This window comes from Cervus elaphus, chromosome 20 (genome assembly GCF_910594005.1).
Source record: "Cervus elaphus chromosome 20, mCerEla1.1, whole genome shotgun sequence".
Taxonomy (NCBI): Eukaryota; Metazoa; Chordata; class Mammalia; order Artiodactyla; family Cervidae; genus Cervus; species Cervus elaphus.
Genome location: NC_057834.1, coordinates 57,802,806 through 57,824,832, shown reverse-complemented (window position 1 = coordinate 57,824,832; position 22,027 = coordinate 57,802,806). Strand labels below are relative to the sequence as shown.

The window sequence follows — 22,027 nt, the reverse complement described above, 5'->3', positions numbered from 1 at the left end:
TGCCCCTTCATACATCTGATTTTCAGGGCAAATAGAAGCATTTGCTGAACACCAATATCCCTCAGCAATTCACACTTCCATGCCTTTGTTTATGTAAGAATGTTTTCTCTGTGTCACTGGTTCCAGAAAAAATTAGAAATATTTAAATCGTTGTTTCACACAATAATTGTCATGGTTTTTATTTTTACATATATACAAATTGATTTTTACATGTATACAAATATATACACACATGTATATTTCTTCCCTTAAAATAAACTATTTTCTTCTGAAGTATGTACAAAGATTAAGTGGTTTTGAAATGTATTAGGCCTTTATAAATTGTTTAAAAATCCAAATCCAACAGAATTAGGATTCCAAATAGTAGAAGTCATTTTACCAAAAGTCCAACAAGTCTTTAGGGTCTCCCCTAAAAATTATCTAAAATTTAGATAATCCAAGATTATCTAAAATTACAAAACAAAAAACTATCCAGGACATAAATTTGGCAGTAATCAATCTCCTTTTGTAGGGTGCCTCTCCTCCCAACAGGCATAATTTTTTAAAAAATGAAATATCTGCTGTGGAATAATTTCATGGATTAAAAAATGCTGAGAGAGTTATGTTACCTTGAATGGTCAGTTGATTTGGCTACAGTACAGCTTCAGCTTTTTAAAAAGCTCTCCAGAAAACATAAAGAGAAAGTAACATTTTCCAACTCATTTTAGGAGGCTACCATTACCTTGACAACAGAACCAAAGAAAGGGAGTCCAAAAAAGAAAACTACAGATCAATACTCCTCATAACATAGGTGAAAAAAATCCCCAGCCGGGGAATTTCTGGTAGTCCAGTGGTTAGGACGCCACACTTCTGCTGCATAGGGATTGATCCATGGTCAGGGAACTAAGATTTTGCCTGCCAAGCAGTGGCATGACCAAAAAAAAAAAAAAAATCTCAACAAATATTTAAAAATTGAATTCAATAATATATGATATATAAGACAACATATAAAGAATAACACACCATGATAAAAAAAAAAGAGCAAGAGAATTCCAGAAAAATTTCTGCTTCATTGACTATGCTAAAGCCTTTGACTGTGTGCATCACAACAAACTGTGGGAAATTCTTCAAGAGACGGGAATACCAGACCACTTTACCTGCCTCCTGAGAAACCTGTATGCAGGTCAAGAAGCAATAGTTAGAACCAGACATGGAACAATGGACTGGTTCCAAATTGGGAAAGGAGTACGTCAAGGTTGTATATTGTCACCTTGCTTATTTAACTTACATGTAGAGTACATCAAGTGAAATGCCAGGCTGGATGAAGCACAAGCTGGAATCAAGATTTCCGGGAGAAATATCAATAACCTCAGATATGCAGATGACACCACCCTTAAGGCAGAAAGTGAAGAGGAGCTAAAGAGCCTCTTGATGAAAGTTAAAGAGGAGAGTGAAAAAGCTGGCTTAAAACTCAGCATTCAGAAAACTAAGATTATGGCATCTGGTCCCATCACTTCATGGCAAATAGATGGGGAAACAATGGAAACAGTGACAGACTTTATTTTCTTGGGATCCAAAATCATTGCAGATGGTGACTGCAGCCATGAAATTAAAAGATGCTTGCTCCTTGGAAGAAAAGCTATGACCAACCTAGACAGCACATTAAAAACCAGAGACATTACTTTGCCAACAAAGGTCTGTCTAGTCAAAACTATGGTTTTTCCAGTAGTCACATATGGGTGTGACAGTGGACTATAAAGAAAGCTGAGCACCAAAGAATTGATGCTTTTGAACTGTGGTGTTGTAGAAGACTTGAGAGTCCCTTGGACTGCAAGGAGATCCAACCAGTCCATCCTTAAGGAAATCAGTCCTGAATATTCATTGGAAGGACTGATGCTGAAGCTGAAGCTCCAGTATTTTGGCCACCTGATGGGAAGAACTGACTCATTGGAAAAGACCCTGATGCTGGGAAAGATTGAAGGTGGGAGGAGAAAGGGATGATAGAAGATGAGATAGTTGGATGGTATCACTGACTCAATGGACATGGACACTGAGCAAGCTCCAGGAGTTGGTGATGGACAGGGAAGCCTGGCGTGTTGCAGTCCATAGGGTCACAAATATTCGGACATGACTGAGCAACTGAACTGAAACGAAAACTTAGAATACTCAGTGAAAGAAGTCAGTCTTAAAGGCTACATACTGAATGATTCCAACTGTGTGATATTCTGGATAAAACAAAAGTAGGGAGGCAGGAAGATAAGTAGTTGGTTGCCAGGGGGTGGTGGGAAGGCAGGGATGAACAGGTAAAGCTTGGGATATTTTTAGAGTGGTGAAATTATTCTGCATAACATTATGAGTGAATACATGTCATTATACATTTGTCAAAATCCATAGACTAAATATACAAAGAGTAAACCCTAATGTAAACTATGGACTTTGGTTGATAATGATGTATCAATGTTGGCTTACTGATTGTTACAAATAAATGTACCATACTGATTTGGGTGGTTGACAATCAGAGAGGCTGTGTGCAGGGACTGGGTAGGGAGGTGGAAATTCTGTGCATATTTTGCCAAATTTTACTGTGAACCTAAAACTGCTCTAAAAATAAAATGTATGTATGTGTATGTATATATATATATATATACACACACATATATGTATGTGTATACATGTATTAATACTTTATTTTAAAATAGTATATATATTTCTATATAATTTTATATAGAAATATATTTACATATCCTTTTAAAATTCTAAAAAGTAGGACTTCCCTGGTGGTCCAGTGATTAAGAATCCGCTTTCTAATGCAGGAGACACAGGTTCGATCCCTGGTCTGGGAAGATTCCACACGCCACAGGGCAACTAAGCCTCCATGCTGCAACTACTGAACCTGTGCTTTAGAGCCCACGAGCCGCAACTCCCAAGCCCACACGCCACTACTGAAGCCTGCACACCCTGGAGCCTGCCTCTGCAGCAAGAGAAGCCACCGCAGTGAGAAGCCCGTGCACCAAAACTAGAGACTAGCCCTGGTTTGTCACAACTAGAGAAAGGCTGTGTGCAGCAACAAAGACCCAGTGTAGCCAAAAATTATTCTAAAACATTTATCAGTGTAATCTACCATACTTGTCATAATTGTCCAAAGAAGAAAAAATATATGATCATTATCAACTGATACAGAAAAAGCATGTGATAAAATTCAACATCCATCCATGATTAAAAACTTTCAGCAAACTGGAAATAGAAAAAAACTTACACAAGCTGATAAGGGCATTTATAAAAAATATAGAGTTAACATATCATGAAATGGTGAAAAGCTGGATACTTTGTCCTATGGTCAGGAACAAGGCAATGATGTCCATTGTCACCAGTCCTATTTAGCATCATGTTGGAAGTCCTAGCCAGTGCAGTAGGACAAGGAAAATAAATAAAAGGCATACAGTTTATAAAGGAAGAAATAAAACTTTCTCTATTTGCAGATGATATAACTGTTTACATAGAAAATCCCAAGGAACCTACAAAAACTCATGGAACTGAAATGTGAGTTTAGAAAAGTCACAGGATACAACGTCAACAGAAACAAAATCAATCATGTTTATATATACTAACAATTGTCAAAAGGAAACAAATTTAAAATTATATTTAAAAAAATAAAATAATATAATTTATAATGGCTTCTCTCACAAATTAAATAGTTGAGAATAAATCTGCCAGAACATGTACATAATCTGTATGCTGAAAACTGCAAATGCTGATGAAAGAAATTGAAGCCCTAGATAAATGGAGAAGCATGTCATGTTTATAGATTGAAAAATGCAACATAAAATTCATGTCAATTTTGCCTAAATTGATATAGGCAGGTAGATTTAATGTGATTCTAATAAAAATTCTAGCAGAATTTTTTGAAGAGATAGACAAGCTGATCTTAACATTTATTTTGAAAGGCAAAGGAACTAGAATAGCTAAAACAATTGTGAAGAAGACCACTAAAGTTGGAGGAATTGTATCACTCTATTTTAAGATTTACTTTAAAGCTACAGTAACCAACACAGTGTGGTACTGGCAAGGGCATAGAGACACAAAATAGACAGACAGTCCAGAAACAGACTCACACAAACATGACCAACTGATTTTTTTTCACAAAAGCACAGAAGCAATTAAATGGAGAAAGAATAGTCTTTTCAAAAAATGTTAGAACGACTGAATATTTACATGCCTGGAAAGAGTGGATGGAGACGAGAAGGAGGAAGGAAAGAAGGAAGAAAGAAAGAACCTTGATCTAAATTATATATCTTATACAAAAAAAAAAAAGTTAAAAAATATCCAAATGGAAAGCATATAACTATAAACATTTAGGAAACATAGGAGAAAATATATGTGACCTAGGGTTAGGCAAAGACTTTTCAGATAGGATGCCAAAATCATGATCCATTTTTTAAAAAAGATAAATTAGACTTCACCAAAATGTAAAACTCTGGAAAAGACACTGTTAAGAGAATGAAAAGACAAACTACAGACTGGGAGAAAATATTACCAAATCACAAAGGACTCGCATTTAGACTATATAAAGAATTCTCAGAACTTAATTTAAGAAACAAACAATCCAACTAAAAAATGGGCAAGGAAGTTGAACAGACACTTTGCCAAAGATACACAGATGGCAAATAAGCACATAAATCATATTCAACATCATTAACTATTGGGGAAATGCAAATTAAAACAGCAATAAGGTACAACTGACTAAGAAATAAACGATGGCTAAGAAAAAACCTCTAACAATACCAAGTTCTGGAGAAGATGCAGAGCATCTGGAATACATTGTTGGTGAGAAAGCAAAATGGTAAGCCCACTCTAGAAAACAGTTTGGTAGTTTTATAAAGTTAGATATATAATCTAGAAATCCCTTTCCTGGGTATTTACCCTAGAAATAAAGACTTGCATTCACTCAAAAACCTGCACAAAAAAGGTTTTTTAGCAGCTCTACTCATAATATTAAAAAATAAAGTGCAAATAACCCAAATGTATTTTGGCAGGTGAATAAACAGTGATGGGATGGAACTCAGGAACAAAAAAGGAGAGAACTACCGATAAGTGCAGCAATAATATGGATAAATCTCAAAAACATTATGCAGCATGAAAGAAGTCAAACACAAAAGAATATATACTATATAATTCCATCGATGTGAAATCCTAGAAAAAGCAAAGCAAATTTATAATGACAAAGCAGATCAGTGGTTGACTGGGGATTGACAGCAAAATGGCAGGAAGAAGCACTTGGGAATGATGGAAGCTTTTGTTATCTTGATCATGGTGGTGGTTACATGGATATAAACATTTATCAAAACTCAGAATTGCAATATTCACATCTCATGACCCAGCTAGCTCACTTTTAGGTATAGTGATGTTTCTCAAACTGCTGGTAGAGATCCATCATTATAAATGAATCATTAAGTTAATCTAGTGTGTCTACTCAGAGGGACCCTAAAACTAATGAAGCTTAAGCTTCAGGACCTCTCACTTGCAAAGCTTCTTACAATACCTGGCTAATATACTTTTATTCATAATTTTGTATTTTTTTCTAAAGAGAGTGCCCAAATTGTATAAACTTTAGTCCCCACAAAACCTGGATCTGCTTCTAAATCATCAGAATTTTTTAAAAAATGAAATGGAATAGAAAATATGAAAGCTTTTTGTGAAACTTTTTGTTTCCATTTATATCATGGATCATGACATAAAAATGTATTTCTTGCCAGCATTTGTATTAAAAAAGAAAAGTTTGGAAACGTCTTGCTGTGAAGCAACCTAGGCACAGATACAGAAGGACATATGTACACATGTGATACAGGACTGTTTGTGAGAATAGATGTTTGGAAATAACCTCAATGTCCATCAGTATGAGAATAAGTGAATACATATGGTAAGTGTACGTAGTGGAATTCCTTATAGCTAAAAGGAATGAACTAAAGGTATGTGCATCAGGCTAGATGACTCTTACAAACACAGTATTATGTTAAAAAAAAAAAAGCAGAGGAAGGATACCTAACACATGATATTGTTTACATAAAGTTTAAAACAATCCAAAAACCAATACTATGGTGAATGTGTATTATTTCGAGGTATAGTCATGTCTATATATATATATATAAAGCACTAAAATGTACATGAGGCTAACTAAAAACAAATGCAGGATGGGATAGTTGTTACTTATAGCAAGGAAGAAGGGAGAGAATGATGTGAGGGTACACCCAGGGATTCAATTTTACATGCAATTTTAATTTTGTTTTTAAAGAATAGATTTGAGACAAATGAGGAAGAGTGTTAAAATTTCACAAGGCTGATTGGTGGGTATGTGGATTTTTGCTGTGTTATTCTGATTCTTCTCTGATTGCATTGTATTCCACATGCATATTGTTGTTGACATTGATAATGAGTGTATTATTTCATGTGTGTAGTGTGGGTATTTACACACCTTATACCACTTAAGCTGCTGATCACTTTATGAAATAAGGACAGAAATTATTATCCCTATTCCATAGGAAAGGAATCTCTGAGACTGCAGGATAATTTATTAACAACTGGATTGTGGGGGTGCTTCCCAGGTGGCACTGTGGTGAAGACTCCACCTGCCAGTGCAGGAGATGCAAGAGATGCAGGTTCAATCCCTGGGTCTGCAAGACCCTCTGGAGAAGGAGATGGCAACCCACTCCAGTATTCTTGCCTGAGATATCCCATGGACAGAAGAGCCTGGCGGGCTACAGTCCATAGGGCCACAGAGTTGGTCAGAACTGAGCATGTAGGCACACATAACTGGGGACTCAGCAGTTCCTTGCTTAGCCTAGATTTGCATGGAAGTCCACTGGAGAAATTCCCTTCAAGCCCAGGTGACTTGACCCCCCTCATTGACCACCTCCAAGCTTGGAAGGCACTTACTTAGTGAGGGGACAAATTGCATTAATAATAGCTAAATGTTCCCTCAAAAGTCATTCTGAAGTACCAGAAGGGACTTCCAGGAATGATACTCAGGTGATGGATACACATTTACAGCCAGTTTTTAGAAGGTGAAGGCAGTTTCTTTGACTACACCCCACCCCCGTCCCCACTGGCTCACTCAGTGACTTTGGACAAATCACTTAACCTCTCAGTACTTAACATTTACACGCCTGTAAACCGAACGTGCAATATGCATCATTACTCATTCCAGCTGGTGCAGAACCCAATTTGAAAATTAGGGACCGATTTATAGTGGATCCTAAGTAACAACATCAAATTTTCAACACAGTATATTTTCTGAGCCCCCTCCATTCCTCATTATTTTTCACTCTCATTTAAATGGCAGTGGCTATTTTAAAGGAGACTGAGTTTATACTTTTCAATGATCCATAACTTTCAAATCACTAAGGTAAGAATGGTTTTTGCTGTTAAAAAATTAAAGCCACGCCTAACTAGACAGCAAAAACTGGGTATCTTCTATTGCCCTTTTTGTCTGTTCTGGCTTTGAAGATTTTGGGAGAAAGCAGTTTGCTAACCAGAAGTTTTAGGATTTTATTTCAGTACTGATAATAATGCTTTGATGAGAATGCGTTAGGTTATGAGTATCATGTTGAGGAAGAAGAAAGGCACTGCGCAGCTCCAAATCCAGGAAAGTTGGGAAAGATAAACTTGGGAGCCCGTGACTGCCAGCGCGCCGGGCCAGTTCCCCACCCGGGTTGTGGGTCGGGGTGGCGGTGATGTCTCGCTGACCCCTGGAGGTTCTGGCAAAGAACCGGAGCCCCCTCGCGGCCGAACTGCCCGCAGAGGCCACAGGTCCCTTTAAGGCGTCCCGCGGGCAGGGACCTGGGAGCTAAGGGGGCGGGAGGAGGGCTCGCGAGCGCGCGCCACGTGATTCGGCTGCCGAGTTGGTTCGCGAGTTTGACAGAAGTTTGAATTGGACTCGGGGGCTTTCTGCAGCCGGCCGGGCAGAGCGGCGGCCGCGGCCTCGGAGAGCGCGAGCAGCAGCGCCCCCCGCGACCCACCCAGCCAGCCTGGATCCCGGGCGGCCGACGGCCGCTCCAGCTTCGGTACCGCCCGCTTCGCGCGCCGCGGGTCAGCAGCCCTCAGCCCCACCACAGTCCCCGCAGCCCCCACAGCCCCCGCGCCGCGCCCCGGTCCCGCTGCGCCAGCATGTCCTCGACGGAGAGCTCCAGCCGCACCGCGGACAAGTCGCCGCGCGAGCAGGTACTCCCCTCACGCCCCTGAGGCTCCCTCTCGCCTCTCCTTCTCTACTGGGGTGTCAGGCCGACCCTTATTCCGCCCCTTCTCCCGCATGTGAGTGGCAAAAAGGGGGCAGCGCCCTCTCGGTCCTCCACCGCTCTGACCCCGGGCGGGCTGTGTCTCTGCAGGTGGACCGCCTGCTCGTGGGGCTGCGCTGGCGGCGGCTGGAGGAGCCGCTGGGCTTCATCAAAGTTCTCCAGTGGGTGAGTCGCAGCCCCAGCCGAGGGCTATTTCGGGAGCCTGGACTGTGACGCTGACCCTAAGCAATGTGGCCGGAGTTGGGGGGTGGGGTGGAGAGGTGCTGCGGCTGGCAGGGCGGAAGGGTGGGGGGCGGCGACAGGTGGGCGGGGGAGGGGCGGGCTGGGGTTGCTTCTCCAGCACTTGGTGGCAGGACAGTGAGGAACGAGGCATGCGGAGTCCCGGATTCAGTCCTTCTATGTGCAAGGAGCCTTTGCCCAGGGCGCTCACATTTCACCCGGGCGAGAGGACCCGGGTGTAACCTTTCCAGAACTCTGATCCTGCACATACCACTCCTGGCTGGCCGAAGGGGGGAGGAGGACAAGGGGGACGAGGAAAGCTGCGGAGGGCAGAGGAGGGAAGGAGGCAGGCGACGGGTACCATCCTGTCCCCAGACCTGCCAGGGCCTGACTGATCCTGAAGGTGGACTCCAGGGACAGGGTCCTGGCTGGCAGGCCTGCTCTGTTGAGATCACTAGAGTAATCTGCGTTGCTGTAACTGTGGGAGCATGTGCTTGAATGAATGAATGGATTTCATGGCTCTGGGATGAAATAAAAGAAAAGAAAAATAAGACAATAAAAGTAAGCCAAAACGTGCCTTGTAGACTAAGATAGAACATCGAGCTGGAAAGCTGGGGCCTTAGGTTACAGACCTGGACCTGCCTTTTCTGCCTACTTGACCTTGGCAAAAATCTCTTCTTTGGGCTTCAGTTTCCAATATTAATCAAATGTTGATCAGACCATCCCTAGGGTCCCTTTCTGCTCTAAATGGGTTGGCATGCTAGAACATTATCCTTGATTAGACTTATTCTGTGACCTTGAAGAAATCATTTGCCCAGGGCCTCAGTTTCCCTGTAGTGATATGGGGGAAACACCATCTCCTGCCTGACTGGTACTTTGAGACCTTAGCATGTTCTCTGTCCTTCCCAGTGTATAAATTAGGAACCTGGACAGGTGCAGTCACTCTTTCAAATTATAAAGACCTGTCGGGAACATTTAGCACACTGTCACAGAAGAGATTTGTTAGACAATCCGCCCACCAAATGGTGTGTGAATAACTTAATTAATGTGCTTTCAGCACAAAATTCAGCTGGGGAATAAGTTACCATTAATACTGAGGAGGATTGAGTTCTAAAGGGCTTTTAACTCGCTGGAGACAAGAGTTAACACTGTGTCATTGATTTGTAAATCATCCTTTGGATGAGAATCATCAGATCTGGAATTTGGGAGCAATAGTGCATTTGGGGTTATCTTCCGATATCTGAGACGGTGACTGGGGCTACAGGCCAGCCTGGGGAGCTCCCAAGTGCAAACTCTGGGACCTAGTGGGGACTTTCCATCTCCCTTCTGCCTCAAGAGCATTTGGAAGGACTGCTCACTGAGCTCTTTCACCTCTCCTCACTTCCCTGCTCTGACTCACCCCTTGAGTACCTGAGGGGGCCATGGAAGAGTGATCTTAAGGCTCCATGTGTCTGCTATCCAGAGCTGGGGAGCCATTATGAGCAATCCGGAGGAGCAGAACCAGAAATAAAAGAGTACAGTTTTATCATTAAACTAGACAATTGGATCTAAGGGAAATTTGAGAAAGACTGTCAAGGGATGAGGGAAACAATGAGGTTATTAGACCACGGAATCATCCTCCATGGGGGGGATTCTGAAAGGCTTCTTTCTTCAACCTTTCTATCCTTTTCCCAACCCTCCCCCAGCCAACACCCATAACATTTCTGTAAGGCTGCACAAAGTAATGCCTGGTCTCGTCCACAGTCAGCTCTGATTCCTAGGAGTTAAAACCTGTTTGACTTTTAAGATCCTCAATTTCTTAGAGAGGAAGTTATGCTTTTCTCTCATAATATTCAATCCAGGAGTCCATGGCTAGGCTCTGAACTCAGCTTTCATTCAAAGGGTAGCCCCATAATAGACATGCTTTGCTTTCACTGCCATCCTGGTAACCTGAATTCAGAGTGAGTTTCACTTGCCCTGAGTCTCTCCAGGCGAACACAGGAACTGGCCCCAGGAACCAGCACCAAAATGACAGTGAAAATATCATTTGGGACTTTTTGCATATTTCCTGCTTGGAGGGATCAAATACTCCTGTCTCTCGACCAGAGGAAAAAAACACCACACACAAAACTTGCAGTTATTGTAAAGATAACTGAAAACTCTGTTGTCACTATTACCAAACAAGCAAAGCTTTTACTGGAATCCTGGTGAGATAAAGTAATGTTATTCTTCCATTAGCATATCTTTTAAAAATTTTAAAATGAACTAATCTCACCTAAATTTCAGTTCTGGGGTCTCACTGAGTCTACACTAAGCTAGGCAAAGAACATGGACATATACCAATTATTGGAAGACTAGTTTTTCTCAGATTTCTAGCTATGGAAGCTGGGGTAAGTGATGAAATCTTCATGGATCTCAGTTTCTTATCTGTAAATGAGGGTAAGGTACATCTCATGAGCTCTCTGGAAAGATTACAGAAAGTAATATGTGTAAAGCATTGGAGCATTTGAGAAGACCATGGTGAGCCTGGCAGTCCAAGAGGTATTCAGTAAGTGTTGGTGCCCAATCCTCTCCTTCTCCCTGAATTTCACTTATTTGGCTCTGGGGTCTTGGTAGTGAAAATAAGGTATTTCAATAAATATGGAGAATTCAAAAGCACTCCATCAGAGTTCGTAACAACCAATGAGATGATTGTGGGAATAGGCTTTGTGGGAGAACATGTCTTCCTTGTGCTCTGCGCCAAGTGGAAATGTTAGTGTTCTCAGGACTGACAAAGGTTATCACCAAAAAGCAAGTTTGCACCAAAGTGGAGCCTCACCCTTAAACTAGCAAGGTTATTCTGACATCTTTCCAAAAGAGATGCAGAGGCAGGAGGAAGAGGGAAAGGAGGAGGAGGAGAAGAGTTTATGACCACCACTGTTCCCAGCAAAGCAGGTCCATGAGGAGGAAGGGTAGTTGGTATCAGAGCCCTGGAGATGCCCCTTGTCTCAGGGTTTCCATCTTTCCTTGGCTTCTGTTCTTTATGCCCAGCTTGGTGCTTAGTAACTTGGTGCTTGCTGGTCTTCTGCACTCTTCCCTGTGGCTCAGTCCCCTGACACAGTTCAGGAAGAAGGCATATCTGGTGCAGAAAGGTGGAAGGAGCTGGGAAAGTGTCTTTCTCTGATCCTGTTTCCCGAGGTGCACAGCTACTTCCTCCCTCTTTGCAATCCTCCCTGCACAGAGTGGAGATCTTTTTTCAGCCTTAATAATTCTGTGATCCTGGGTTATGTTTTGGCTTTTATTTGAGCATGACTCCTTTCTGGGTGCAAACTCTTGAGAGCAGGCACTGGTCTTATTCATCTTGGATTCTGCAGCGTCTGGCACAAAGTAGATGCTCGATAACTCTTTGTTGATTAATGAATGGATGACATAGAGCACTGAACCGGCAATCGGGAGTTGTGAATTCTAAGCCTGGCTCTCACATTGGCTAAATGTGACCTTGGGGAAGTCACTTAATCTTTTGGGACTTCAGTTTCCACCTCTATGAAATGAGACTATTGCGCTTGATAATCTCTGAGATCCTTTTTGCTCTGCTGTTCTGTGAACCTGAGAGATTTTCCCAAGATTCCACTGTCCATTCACTTAATAACAAACTGTCATCTGTTATCTGACACCTTCTGACTGTGTTGTTCTGATTTAACCATATATTCTGGTTAATAAAATTATATAAGGTGTTTAGAGACTCCTGACTTTCAAAGAATCAGAACAGAAGAGAATACAGTTAATACTAAAGTTACTATGGGTAAATTTTGCCCATGGAGGAATCATAAAGCAGGGTTCAGGATTTTTAGAACCTCAAGGCTGTCTTCTGGACATAGCAGAACTTTCTGCAATGATGGAAAAGTTATATAATCTGTGTGGTTCAGTATGGAACCTGCTAGTCACATGTGGCTAGTGAGCACTTGAAATGTGGATAGTGTGACCAAGCCACTGAATTTTAAATGTTATTTAATTTTAATTAATTTAAATGTAAATAGCCACATTTGGATAATTGCTTCCATTGTGGATACTGAAGCTCTAGGGTAGGAGCTCCATGAAGACAGAGATTTTGTTTTTCTCTTTTGTTCACTAATAAGTCATATTGCCTAGAACAATGCCTGGGACATAGTAGATGCTCAATAAATGACATCTTTCTGTAGCTGGTCAGGAGTGCCAGTCAAGAGAGTGCTGGTAAAACAGAAGGCTCCATAACTAATTGTTCATTGCCCCAGGTGAGAAGTACCAACTTTTAGGGGGTCCTATGTAGAGCCACTCACTAACTGCCGACAGTAAAAATATATCCAACTGTCTGCCCTTCCTAGGGTGGTACGTCCTAATTGTGTCCAGTTCTGGACACCAGAAGCTAAGAGGAACAAGAAACTTCCATGAGGACTCAGAGAACCACAGAGCTGACAAAAGATTAGAGAATCCTTATGAGGATGAGCTAGAGAAGTGCCACGGTTATGCCAGGGAGGCAACTTGGAGTATGTAAAGGTAATGATGCAGAGGTTTTGAGTGACTTCTCTTCAGTTCTGTCAAGAAGATGTGCACACAGGGGGTCTACTGTGGCCTCTGTAGTTTAAGTCAGATCAGGAGGTTATTCAGGCACTGGAGAGAGATTATACTGTCTCCTTTCCTGGAGGTGTGTTAAGATGGAGACAATTCTTGTTTGTTCAAATTAAACCTCCTGGAAACAGAGAGGTACCCATTATGACCTTTAGAGAGGGGTCAACAGCTTCAGCCTGGAGAAGATCTGCCAGGCCAGGCGATGCAAGGCGGGGCAGTGGCACCGGACACCACCCAGGGCCAGAGCGCAGCTGCTGGCAAACCCAGCCAAGAGCACATGGAGAGAGCTGCCCTCAGAGTGAGAGAACCACAGGGCTGGAAAACGCCTTTGGGTGGCCTGCTCCAAACCTCCTGTTTTACAGACAAGGAAACTGAGACGCAGAGAACAGAACGGCTTGTTAGAGGTTGCTGGCTCCATAGTGACAGGACCAGGACTAGGACCCAGATTTCCAGACTCCTAACCGAGGTCTCTTTTCCTTCCATAACACTATCGAGCATTAGCGAGATACCATGCCCACAGCTCTATTCTATCAACTCTGGATTCAGGGTGGGGGTGTGAATTAGCTGTCCTCTAGGTAATTCATGTCTGAGATACTGAATCACAAAGCAACACACAAAAAGTGAACAATTAACAGAATAAGCTCACTGCTTAACACAAAGGATTATATCAGGCACAAGCCAATGGTAAGAACACAGGAAATGGGGTCTCCACAGATGATGTGGGAGAATAAGAAATTCCAATTTCTCACCTCCTTTTCTCACCAAAGTATGTGTCCCCAAGAAGAAATTAGAACACTGTAGGATGAGGAAATTCCATTTCACTCAAGATAGGAGGTTTAGTAACATGTGATGAAAGGTGAAGAGGAAAACAATTCAAGTAATCTGAAATGCCTTTGGTTCTCAACACTGAGAAATGGCAGCATCAACAGATTATAAAGTGAAACACCACTGGGGAAATAGCAAAGGCTGATAAGGCAAGTGGAGGATACTTTTCTCTGGGTTTGAGCCAGGACTGCCAGCATCAACTCAGCCAGCACTGTTGCTGAAGGAAAGGTGCCTTTAGGGGAAGAGAAGTTAGCTGGTGGTACTGTGGGACAGCAGCCCGGCCCCTGCCCCCTTGGCCCCTCTGAAGGCTTGGCAGAAGTGGTCCCCTCCAGCTATATCTCCACTGAGGCAGGAAGTCACTGTAAGTTAGCAAGAAGGTAATGACAAGATTGAATGATGCCTTCAAAGGAGAAATGGAAAGAATTCCATGCAGGCCTGATTTAGGTTGGCACAGGGGAATTTCTAGGATGCCTCTCCCTTGGGGAGGAAATTCAAATGCACCTTTGAGATAGAAGTTTCCAAAGCCTAAATTGCTTTGTTTTAGCCATCATCTTAAGGAGGCTATCTGTGGTCTCCAATGTCACATCCAGTGGGGAGACCTAGAAACTGCCCATTTCTCCCTCTTCATTTCCCTCCCAGGTACCAGTCAAAGTCAACCCTATGCATTTGGCCATTTGGTCCAGCATCCTGGGCAGTGAACAGAGCACCCTGAGGCTGGGAGACCAACAGAAGCCATGGGTCCCTGGCCAGAAGGGACTTGATTAAAGGGACTCCTGGGAATGGCTACACACTCCAGTATTCTGGAGTGGTATCCAGTGAATCTCCAGTATGCCTGGAGATTCCATGGACAGAGGAGCCTAGTGGAGTACAGTCTATGGGGTCGCAAAGAGTCAGACGTGACTGAGCGACTTTCATTTTCGCTTTCACTTGGCCCCATCCCATATCTGCACCTGCTAGGAGTGAGAGAGTAGTTCAGAGGGATAGATCTTGGCCAGTTGAGACCTTCTGACTCTTAAACGGGCTTCACTCTCCCTCAGCTCTTTGCTATTTTCGCCTTCGGGTCCTGCGGCTCCTACAGCGGGGAGACAGGAGCAACGGTTCGCTGCAACAACGAAGCCAAGGACGTGAGTGCCATCATTGTTGCATTCGGCTATCCCTTCAGGTGAGCATGAGCTGATTCTGACCCAGCACACCCTCTCTCATTGGATTGGCAGGACCTGCGTGGTCTCTTCCTCCTCCAGAAACCTAAAGACCTTTTGTTGTGTGCCACTCCAGTTTCAAATAGAATTACAAGGCACAGGTGCTTCCTGCTCTTTAGGAATTTCAGACACACTCGCCAGAGAAAAATATAAGGGAAACTCAGATAAATCCTTGTTTTAATAATGTTCCAGTCCATGAATAACCAATAGCAGGTAATGACAGCTCCTACAGAAAGAACCCTACTGTGTGGGGTGGAGACTTATAGGAGTCTGGACTAGTTGGGCAAGTCTCTTCTACCCTCGGCAGCCTCCTCCCTGCCTTGAAGGTAAGGAAGCTTGTCAGTACTCAGATCCTGAAGAGCTGAAGGGGGATGCTCACCTGTACCAACAGAATACAAGGAGGCACACCTTGACCAGGAGGTAGAAGGGAATACTCTTTCCTGGGTATCTAGGAGCTTAGAGAAGGGGGAGCCCAAGTGTTCAGAGGGGAATAGGGACAGGGCTCACCTCTTCAGAAATTTCTAGTAGCAGCATCCAAGTTAGATCAGCTGTCTCTTGAACATAATAGTGTGTTTGTTCTCCTCTCTTGATTTGGTCTAATGTAGTCTCACTGGGGGACTTAAAGTCTGAGAATGGGTAATTCCAATCTTAACTTGGGCACAGTGCTTTCCCAGGGGCAGGATGAAGCTCATTCCCCTGATGGTTTGGCTGAGAGAAATAGATGAACTATATATATTGTGGTTATGACCTAAAGGGTCCTAGAGATACTTGGCAATACAGGGTCACCGTGTCTGGGCAGGGTGCATGAGTGTGGGGTGGTGACTGAGCGGGAGGTAGAGTTTGGCCAGAATTCCAGGGAAATTCCTATCTTGACTGCAAGGTTCCCTCCAGAAACTTGCTTCCCTACATGCCCCTCTCTCGGCTCTGCAAGAGTCCTTGGGCGAGAACGGGGGCAGGATTACCCCTGGGGCACGGAGAGCCTGCTGCTTGCACAGGGGGAGGATTGCCCTGAGCTCAGGGCTGGCTTCCTGCCACCTGCAGGTTGAACCGGGTCCAGTATGAGATGCCCCTCTGTGATGACGAATCCACCTCCAAGACCATGCACCTCATGGGAGATTTCTCTGCCCCCGCTGAGTTCTTCGTGACCCTGGGCATCTTTTCCTTCTTCTACACCATAGCTGCACTCGTCATCTACCTGCGTTTCCACAAACTCTATACGGAAAATAGGCGCTTCCCACTGGTGGTGAGTGGGCACAGCCAGGAGGGATGGGGTGGGGAGGAGATATTGTACGTCCTAGGCTGAAGACAAGTGTGGCGGCTTTCCTGGGTCCCTGACGCTTCAGGTGAACCTCCTCGACCTCCCTGCCAGCTCTTTGCTGTTGGTCCCTTTGGGTGCTGGGGCTGCCAGGTCCTTGGGCCTGTGGAAGGCCCATGTCCCAGACCTCTGTGTCTACCGACTTCCCATCACTTGCTCTGCTCAGAGGAGGCACAACAGCTTCAAGAAGTAGGCTCTGGAGTCAGATTTGCTTGGGTTCAAACCCTAGCACTGTCCCTTACTAGCCACATGCTCTTGACAAATTATTTAGCTCTCTAAATGTCAGTTTCCTCGACTAGAAAATGGAAAGAAAACAATAACTATCTCACCGTTTTGGAAGGATAAAATATCTGGTATAAAAATATCTAGTATATAGTTAGCCTCCATAGCTGCTAGCTATTATTAATACTATTTCCCCTTTGCTTTATCCTTATCCTAGGCATGCAAGGTGGAAAGGGTGCCTTAGGGGATCCCCACTTATCTCCCGTGGTCTGCCCTAACTCTGCCACCAGGTGTAACTGAGCAATGGTGATCAAAGCAAAGGCTGGCGAAGGGGAGAGTGGTGCGTTTAGGCTGCTTGGCTTTAGGGCTGACACTGACCAATAGATGTCTTGTTCCCTGACCTCAGTTCTGAGGGCATGGGCAAGGGTAGCCCTGTCTGGCAGGATTCTCATGATGGAAGATTCCTCAGAATGATCTAGGCTCCCTGAGGCTCTAGGTGTCCGACAGGATGGGAAGAGGCAGCTGTCCTGGGACCCCAGAATCACATACATTAGGGCAAGAGGAAAAGAAGTGCAGAATCATGGAGTCCTTTCTGACTATTTCCTGTCCCTCTGCTCCTCCCAGGACTTCTGTGTGACTGTCTCCTTCACCTTTTTCTGGCTGGTAGCTGCAGCTGCCTGGGGCAAGGGCCTGACTGATGTCAAGGGGGCCACACGGCCATCCAGCCTGACCGCCGCCATGTCTGTGTGCCATGGAGAGGAAGCAGTGTGCAGTGCCGGGGCCACACCCTCCATGGGACTGGCCAACATCTCTGTGGTGAGAGTTGTGGCCACTGATGGGGTCTGGGGGAGGCAGCCCTGTCCCTGATGCCCAGGCCAGTCACAGCAGTAGGGGCTGAGAAGAACAGAGAGGGTGTCCCCACAGCTGGTATCCCCAGCACCTGCAGCCAGCACATCCCCTCTACTTCATGCTGCCTGCTGGCCCCTGGCTGACCCCAAGGGACATTTGGGAAGGGCCACTCAACCTCCCGTTTCTTCCCCCTTCTGCCCTCTGCCTCCCACTTCCCTCTGTTCTCCCCCACTCCTGGCATGCTCTCTGTGACCACCTCCCACTCTGCCTGTCTCTTTATGTGTGTGTGTGTGCACACACAAGCACATGAAGACAGCGCCTAGGGCTTTGATGGGACTCAAAGCTGGGAGCTGACCCAGACTGTATGAGAAGGAGCTCCAGGCTGGAAAAGAGTTTTGGGCAGTGGTGGGTCCAGCTGGTATGCATGTATTGGCCACCTTAGTTGTTAGAACATCAAAATATCTCTATATCAGTTGGTAAATAGCTGAGGCCTCGAGTTTTGCAAATGCACCCCTGTCATCCCAGCCACCTCAGCCCTGCCCTGGGAAGCTTTGGCTTAAACATCCCCAGATAGAGACCTGGGTTCAATCCCTGGGTTGGGAAGATCCCCTGGAGAACGGAAAAGCTACCTACTCCAGTATTCTGGCCTGAAGAATCCATGGACTATACAGTCGCAAAGAGTTAGACACGACTGAGAGACTTTTACTTAGGGAAATCTCTCCCTGAAAATGGTCAAAACATCCCCAAGGCCCAGTAACTGAAAGGTTTAATGGCTGGTACACCAGGGAGCTTTCTAGATCTTGCTGGAATCTTGATGATAGGTTCCACCTCCCCACACCGCACCCCCCAGATTGTACTGTAAAAATGTTCACATACAGTGAAGTTGAAAGAATTTTTACAATGAACACCCACACACTAATCAACTAGCCTGCAGCAGAGGCTGGTTCTCAGAGGCTGTGAGGGTATGTATAAGACCCCAAGGAAGATGCCTGGGTCCATACCAGCCAAGGAAGAGGCTGGTACCATTAACATTTTACTAGACTTGCTTTATCATGTATCTATCTGCCTCTGTTCATCTATCAATCCATCTTATTGTTAATGCATTTCAAAGTTAATTGCAGACATCGTACACCTCCCCTAAATACTTCCTGCTGATAGTTTTTTAAGTATTTTGAATAAATATTTGGATAGAGCCAGCTGGCTGGCTGCCCTGGGAAAGGAGCACCTTGGACAGCTCTGGCCCTGCCCACCCAGGAGGCCCCAGGGATGCTGGCCTAGGCGCCATGAAAGCCCTTGCTCTTTGCTTTGCTTTGCATGGTGCTCCACTCCAGGAATCACATTCTCCCAGCGACCAAGCCACAACTTGGGTGCATGCTGCAGACAGAGTTAGATACCTTCATCAGAGAGCCCCTCAGTGGGTGATGGCCCTAAACCATGCTTCTACAGCCAGTCCTCTGTCTTTTAGTCCTTCTAACCCTCTGTGCCTCCCTCCCCCCAACCTCACACAGGCATTCCCCCTCCTGGTTCCCACAGTGCCTTCCTTCCTATTCTCACGACCTCCCTCCTCCCCCCACCATGTCTTTGCAGCTCTTCGGCTTTATCAACTTCTTCCTGTGGGCCGGGAACTGTTGGTTTGTGTTCAAGGAGACTCCGTGGCATGGGCAGGGCCAGGACCAGGGTCAGGGCGCCAGCCCGGAGAGCGCAGCTGAGCAGGGAGCGGTGGAGAAGCAGTAAGCAGCCCCCAGCTACTCCCGAACAGGACAGCACCTCTTCAAGCACCTCCGGCTTCCAGGACCTCCCTCTTCCTTCTCCTCCAACTTCCCTCCCCCATCATTCTGGGCTTTGAGACGTCTTCACTGATGGGCAGGCACCAGCTGTCGGAAACCTGGGCAGCCCTCCCAGTGCCTTCCTATCCCTCCTCTTCCTGGAGTCCCAGATGGCAGGAGCTCAGTGCTTCTTGTCTACTGCCTGGACCCAGGCATCTTCCTTGGGGTCTTATACGTACCCTCACAGCCTCTGAGAACCAGCCTCTGCTGCAGGCAAGGGTTGGGGTCAGGAGACCTGAGACTGGTTCCTTGCTGCCACTTCTATCAATCTGTCCAGCTTCAATAAAAGTGGGGGGAGGGGAAATTGGCTGGCAGCCTTCTCCCTGCTCCCTTGCATGGAGGGCCCACCAGTGGTTTAGTGACCTCTCTTCAGTGGCTGTCATCAAGGCCCCATGTCTGCACTGACCTGACATCAGTCTGAGCTCAGTATGTTCCCCACTCCCTCCTCTGGCCGCTGTTTGCCCACAGAGTCCATCATGTTTGAACCCAGGAGGCTGACTTGCCTAGAAAACAGCCTTCCAGAGGGTCCCAACTGCAACTGAGTTGCAACTTCAAGAAACAGTAGCCAGGAAACTTGCTGGGGAATCAGTTTTTTCTATTCCCTTAGTTCTCCCACCCCTCCCTGCTGGGGCGCTTTCCACCAACACTCTCAACTCCTACTTGCCCCAGAAACTCTTTACCTTTCTCCCTGTCCTCCTCCTTGGGCTTGTCTTACACTTGGGATGCAAGATGAGGGGGCTAGGAGGCTCTCTGTTTCAGCCCTCCCCACCTCCTGCCTTTCTGTCCACCTCCTTTCCCCAGCCTCTTGGATCTGAAGCAGTCAAGATACTTTTCTGAGTCTGTTCAGGCCTTCCTTTGATTTCTGTGGGGCCAGCTAGCAGCTTTGGAAAGAGGAAAAAGGACCATCATGAGTCTAAGCTGCCCCAGGGCCCCGGGACATGGGTGGATGGGCCCACTTCCCCTTCACTCTCTTCTCCTTTTTTTTCTCCTCCCTGCTCCTTCTCTGGACCCTGGTTCACATTTCCCTTTCTCACCTTTATGAAAGAATATGCCCTCTCACTTTGCCCTCCATTCCTCCTCTGTCTCCTCATTTTTTCCAGGCTCTATCCCCCCACCCCTCACCCCCACCTCAGTCCAGGGCAGGCCGATGCTATTGGTGCTTCTTCATTTCGGGACCCAGTTCCATATTTGTCCTTGGTTGTGTCTCCTCTTCCCGATACCTCCTTCAGTCCCTCTCTGGACCCCAGGGCCCAAGAGTCACCGCTGACTGGATAAGGGCCATCTGCCTCCCATGCCACTCAAAATGTTTCAGTCTGCCCTGGCCACAGAGCTGCCCAAGGGAGATTGACAAAGGCAGAACCCAGCCATTTTCCAAACCAGGGCCAGTTAGCCCATCTTGTCGTCCCAAAGGTGGATGTGTCCTGTGTGTTTCTCCTCAGGACTGAGTCAACCCCTCCAACCTCCTCACCTTCCTCAGCACCCTCCACAGTAACATGTGCATTACTGGGGAACCCAGGTGGCAGGACCTTTGACTTTGGGCCAATCTTTTGGGTCAGAGTTTCCCTGCTTGATAGGGGAGTGTGAGATTTATATCTTCAAACGCCCCAGAATCCTTCAGTGAAAAATTAGTTTTGTTTTTTTTTTAGCTTTTGGGGAATGGATTTGAGGAGGGAAGCTGGGAGATGGGGATGAGGGTATTTCTAAGTCTGAACCTCTCTCTGTCCTGAGCTGTCCCCATGATTACTCAAGGAAAAGGTGGGACAGCTTTGCCTACAGCTCGAGACACAGAGAACAAAGGGGTTCCTTCATTTTTCTTCAAGCTGGCCCCTGTGAGGGTCTGTGAGCAGCTTCTACTGGAACTATGTTTGATTCTGTGTACATATTTATAATTTATCTGAAATGTGATGGATAAAGTGTTCTCATTTGGGGGGGCCTAAGTTACTAATTGGCCCTTTAGCTAGGGAAGGGGGTGGGTAGGTATACACTCCTGCCAAGGACTCCTAGCCCAGAACTCTCCCTTAGGCCAAGAAGCCTCTTTTATCGTCTTCAAGTGGCTGGCTTGTTCTCAGTCAGAAGAGCCTTGATTTAGGCTATGGCCTCTCTCTTCATGGCCATCCTAAAAGGAAAGGCTGCTTCACCTCATTACCTTCAGAGGGCTGGACTGTCCTCAGAGGACTCATGTTCCCTCCAACCAGGGCTGGCATCACCACTTTGCCTAGTGGGGCCTGAGGTAGGAGAAGGTGTCTGGTTTCTCCAGCTGCTGGGAGGAGGCCAGCAGGCAGGGCACTTGCCTTTGCCCTAGTAAATTCTGACCCTGCCAGGATGCCCACCTCGGACCTTTTCTGAACACGAGTTCCCTCCACGATCATGGTCGTAGATGTCCTTCTTCTGGGATTGCAGATCAGGGGCGGGGGGCGAATGTTGCATGTTGTTTTCTGGTGCTTGTCATTATACACATGAATAAACAATGCTTTAAGCATTTGCCATGAAGGAGCCAAGAATGTAGCCCTTATGGGGATTTTTTTTCCTCCTCCCCTTGCTTTAAGTTCTTGGACAAATATCAGCATTTTCAACCAAAACATCATTCTACTCCTCTCCACTCTGCACTCCCAGCAATAAGAGTCTGAAGGCTGAGTTGTTCGTGGCAGACCCCAGCCTGGTGACATCTCCTCAATCCAAAGTAATGAGATTCATTAATAAATTTAGAGTAAACTCAAAAGGCAGGAGATAGTGGCTTCCACA

The 22,027-nt window shown here is 45.5% G+C and overlaps 1 protein-coding gene across 1 annotated transcript; it reads left to right on the top strand.

The window, feature by feature from the left end:
• The first annotated feature begins 7,867 nt into the window (after window positions 1-7,867).
• On the top strand, window positions 7,868-21,783 carry SYPL2 (synaptophysin like 2). The gene is made up of 6 exons (XM_043878586.1): window positions 7,868-8,193; window positions 8,358-8,432; window positions 14,912-15,036; window positions 16,115-16,316; window positions 17,235-17,426; window positions 19,047-21,783. Exons 1-6 carry the CDS (start codon window positions 8,140-8,142, stop codon window positions 19,191-19,193), a joined length of 795 nt encoding a protein of 264 aa, XP_043734521.1. The 5' UTR covers window positions 7,868-8,139; the 3' UTR covers window positions 19,194-21,783.
• The last annotated feature ends 244 nt before the right edge of the window (window positions 21,784-22,027 follow it).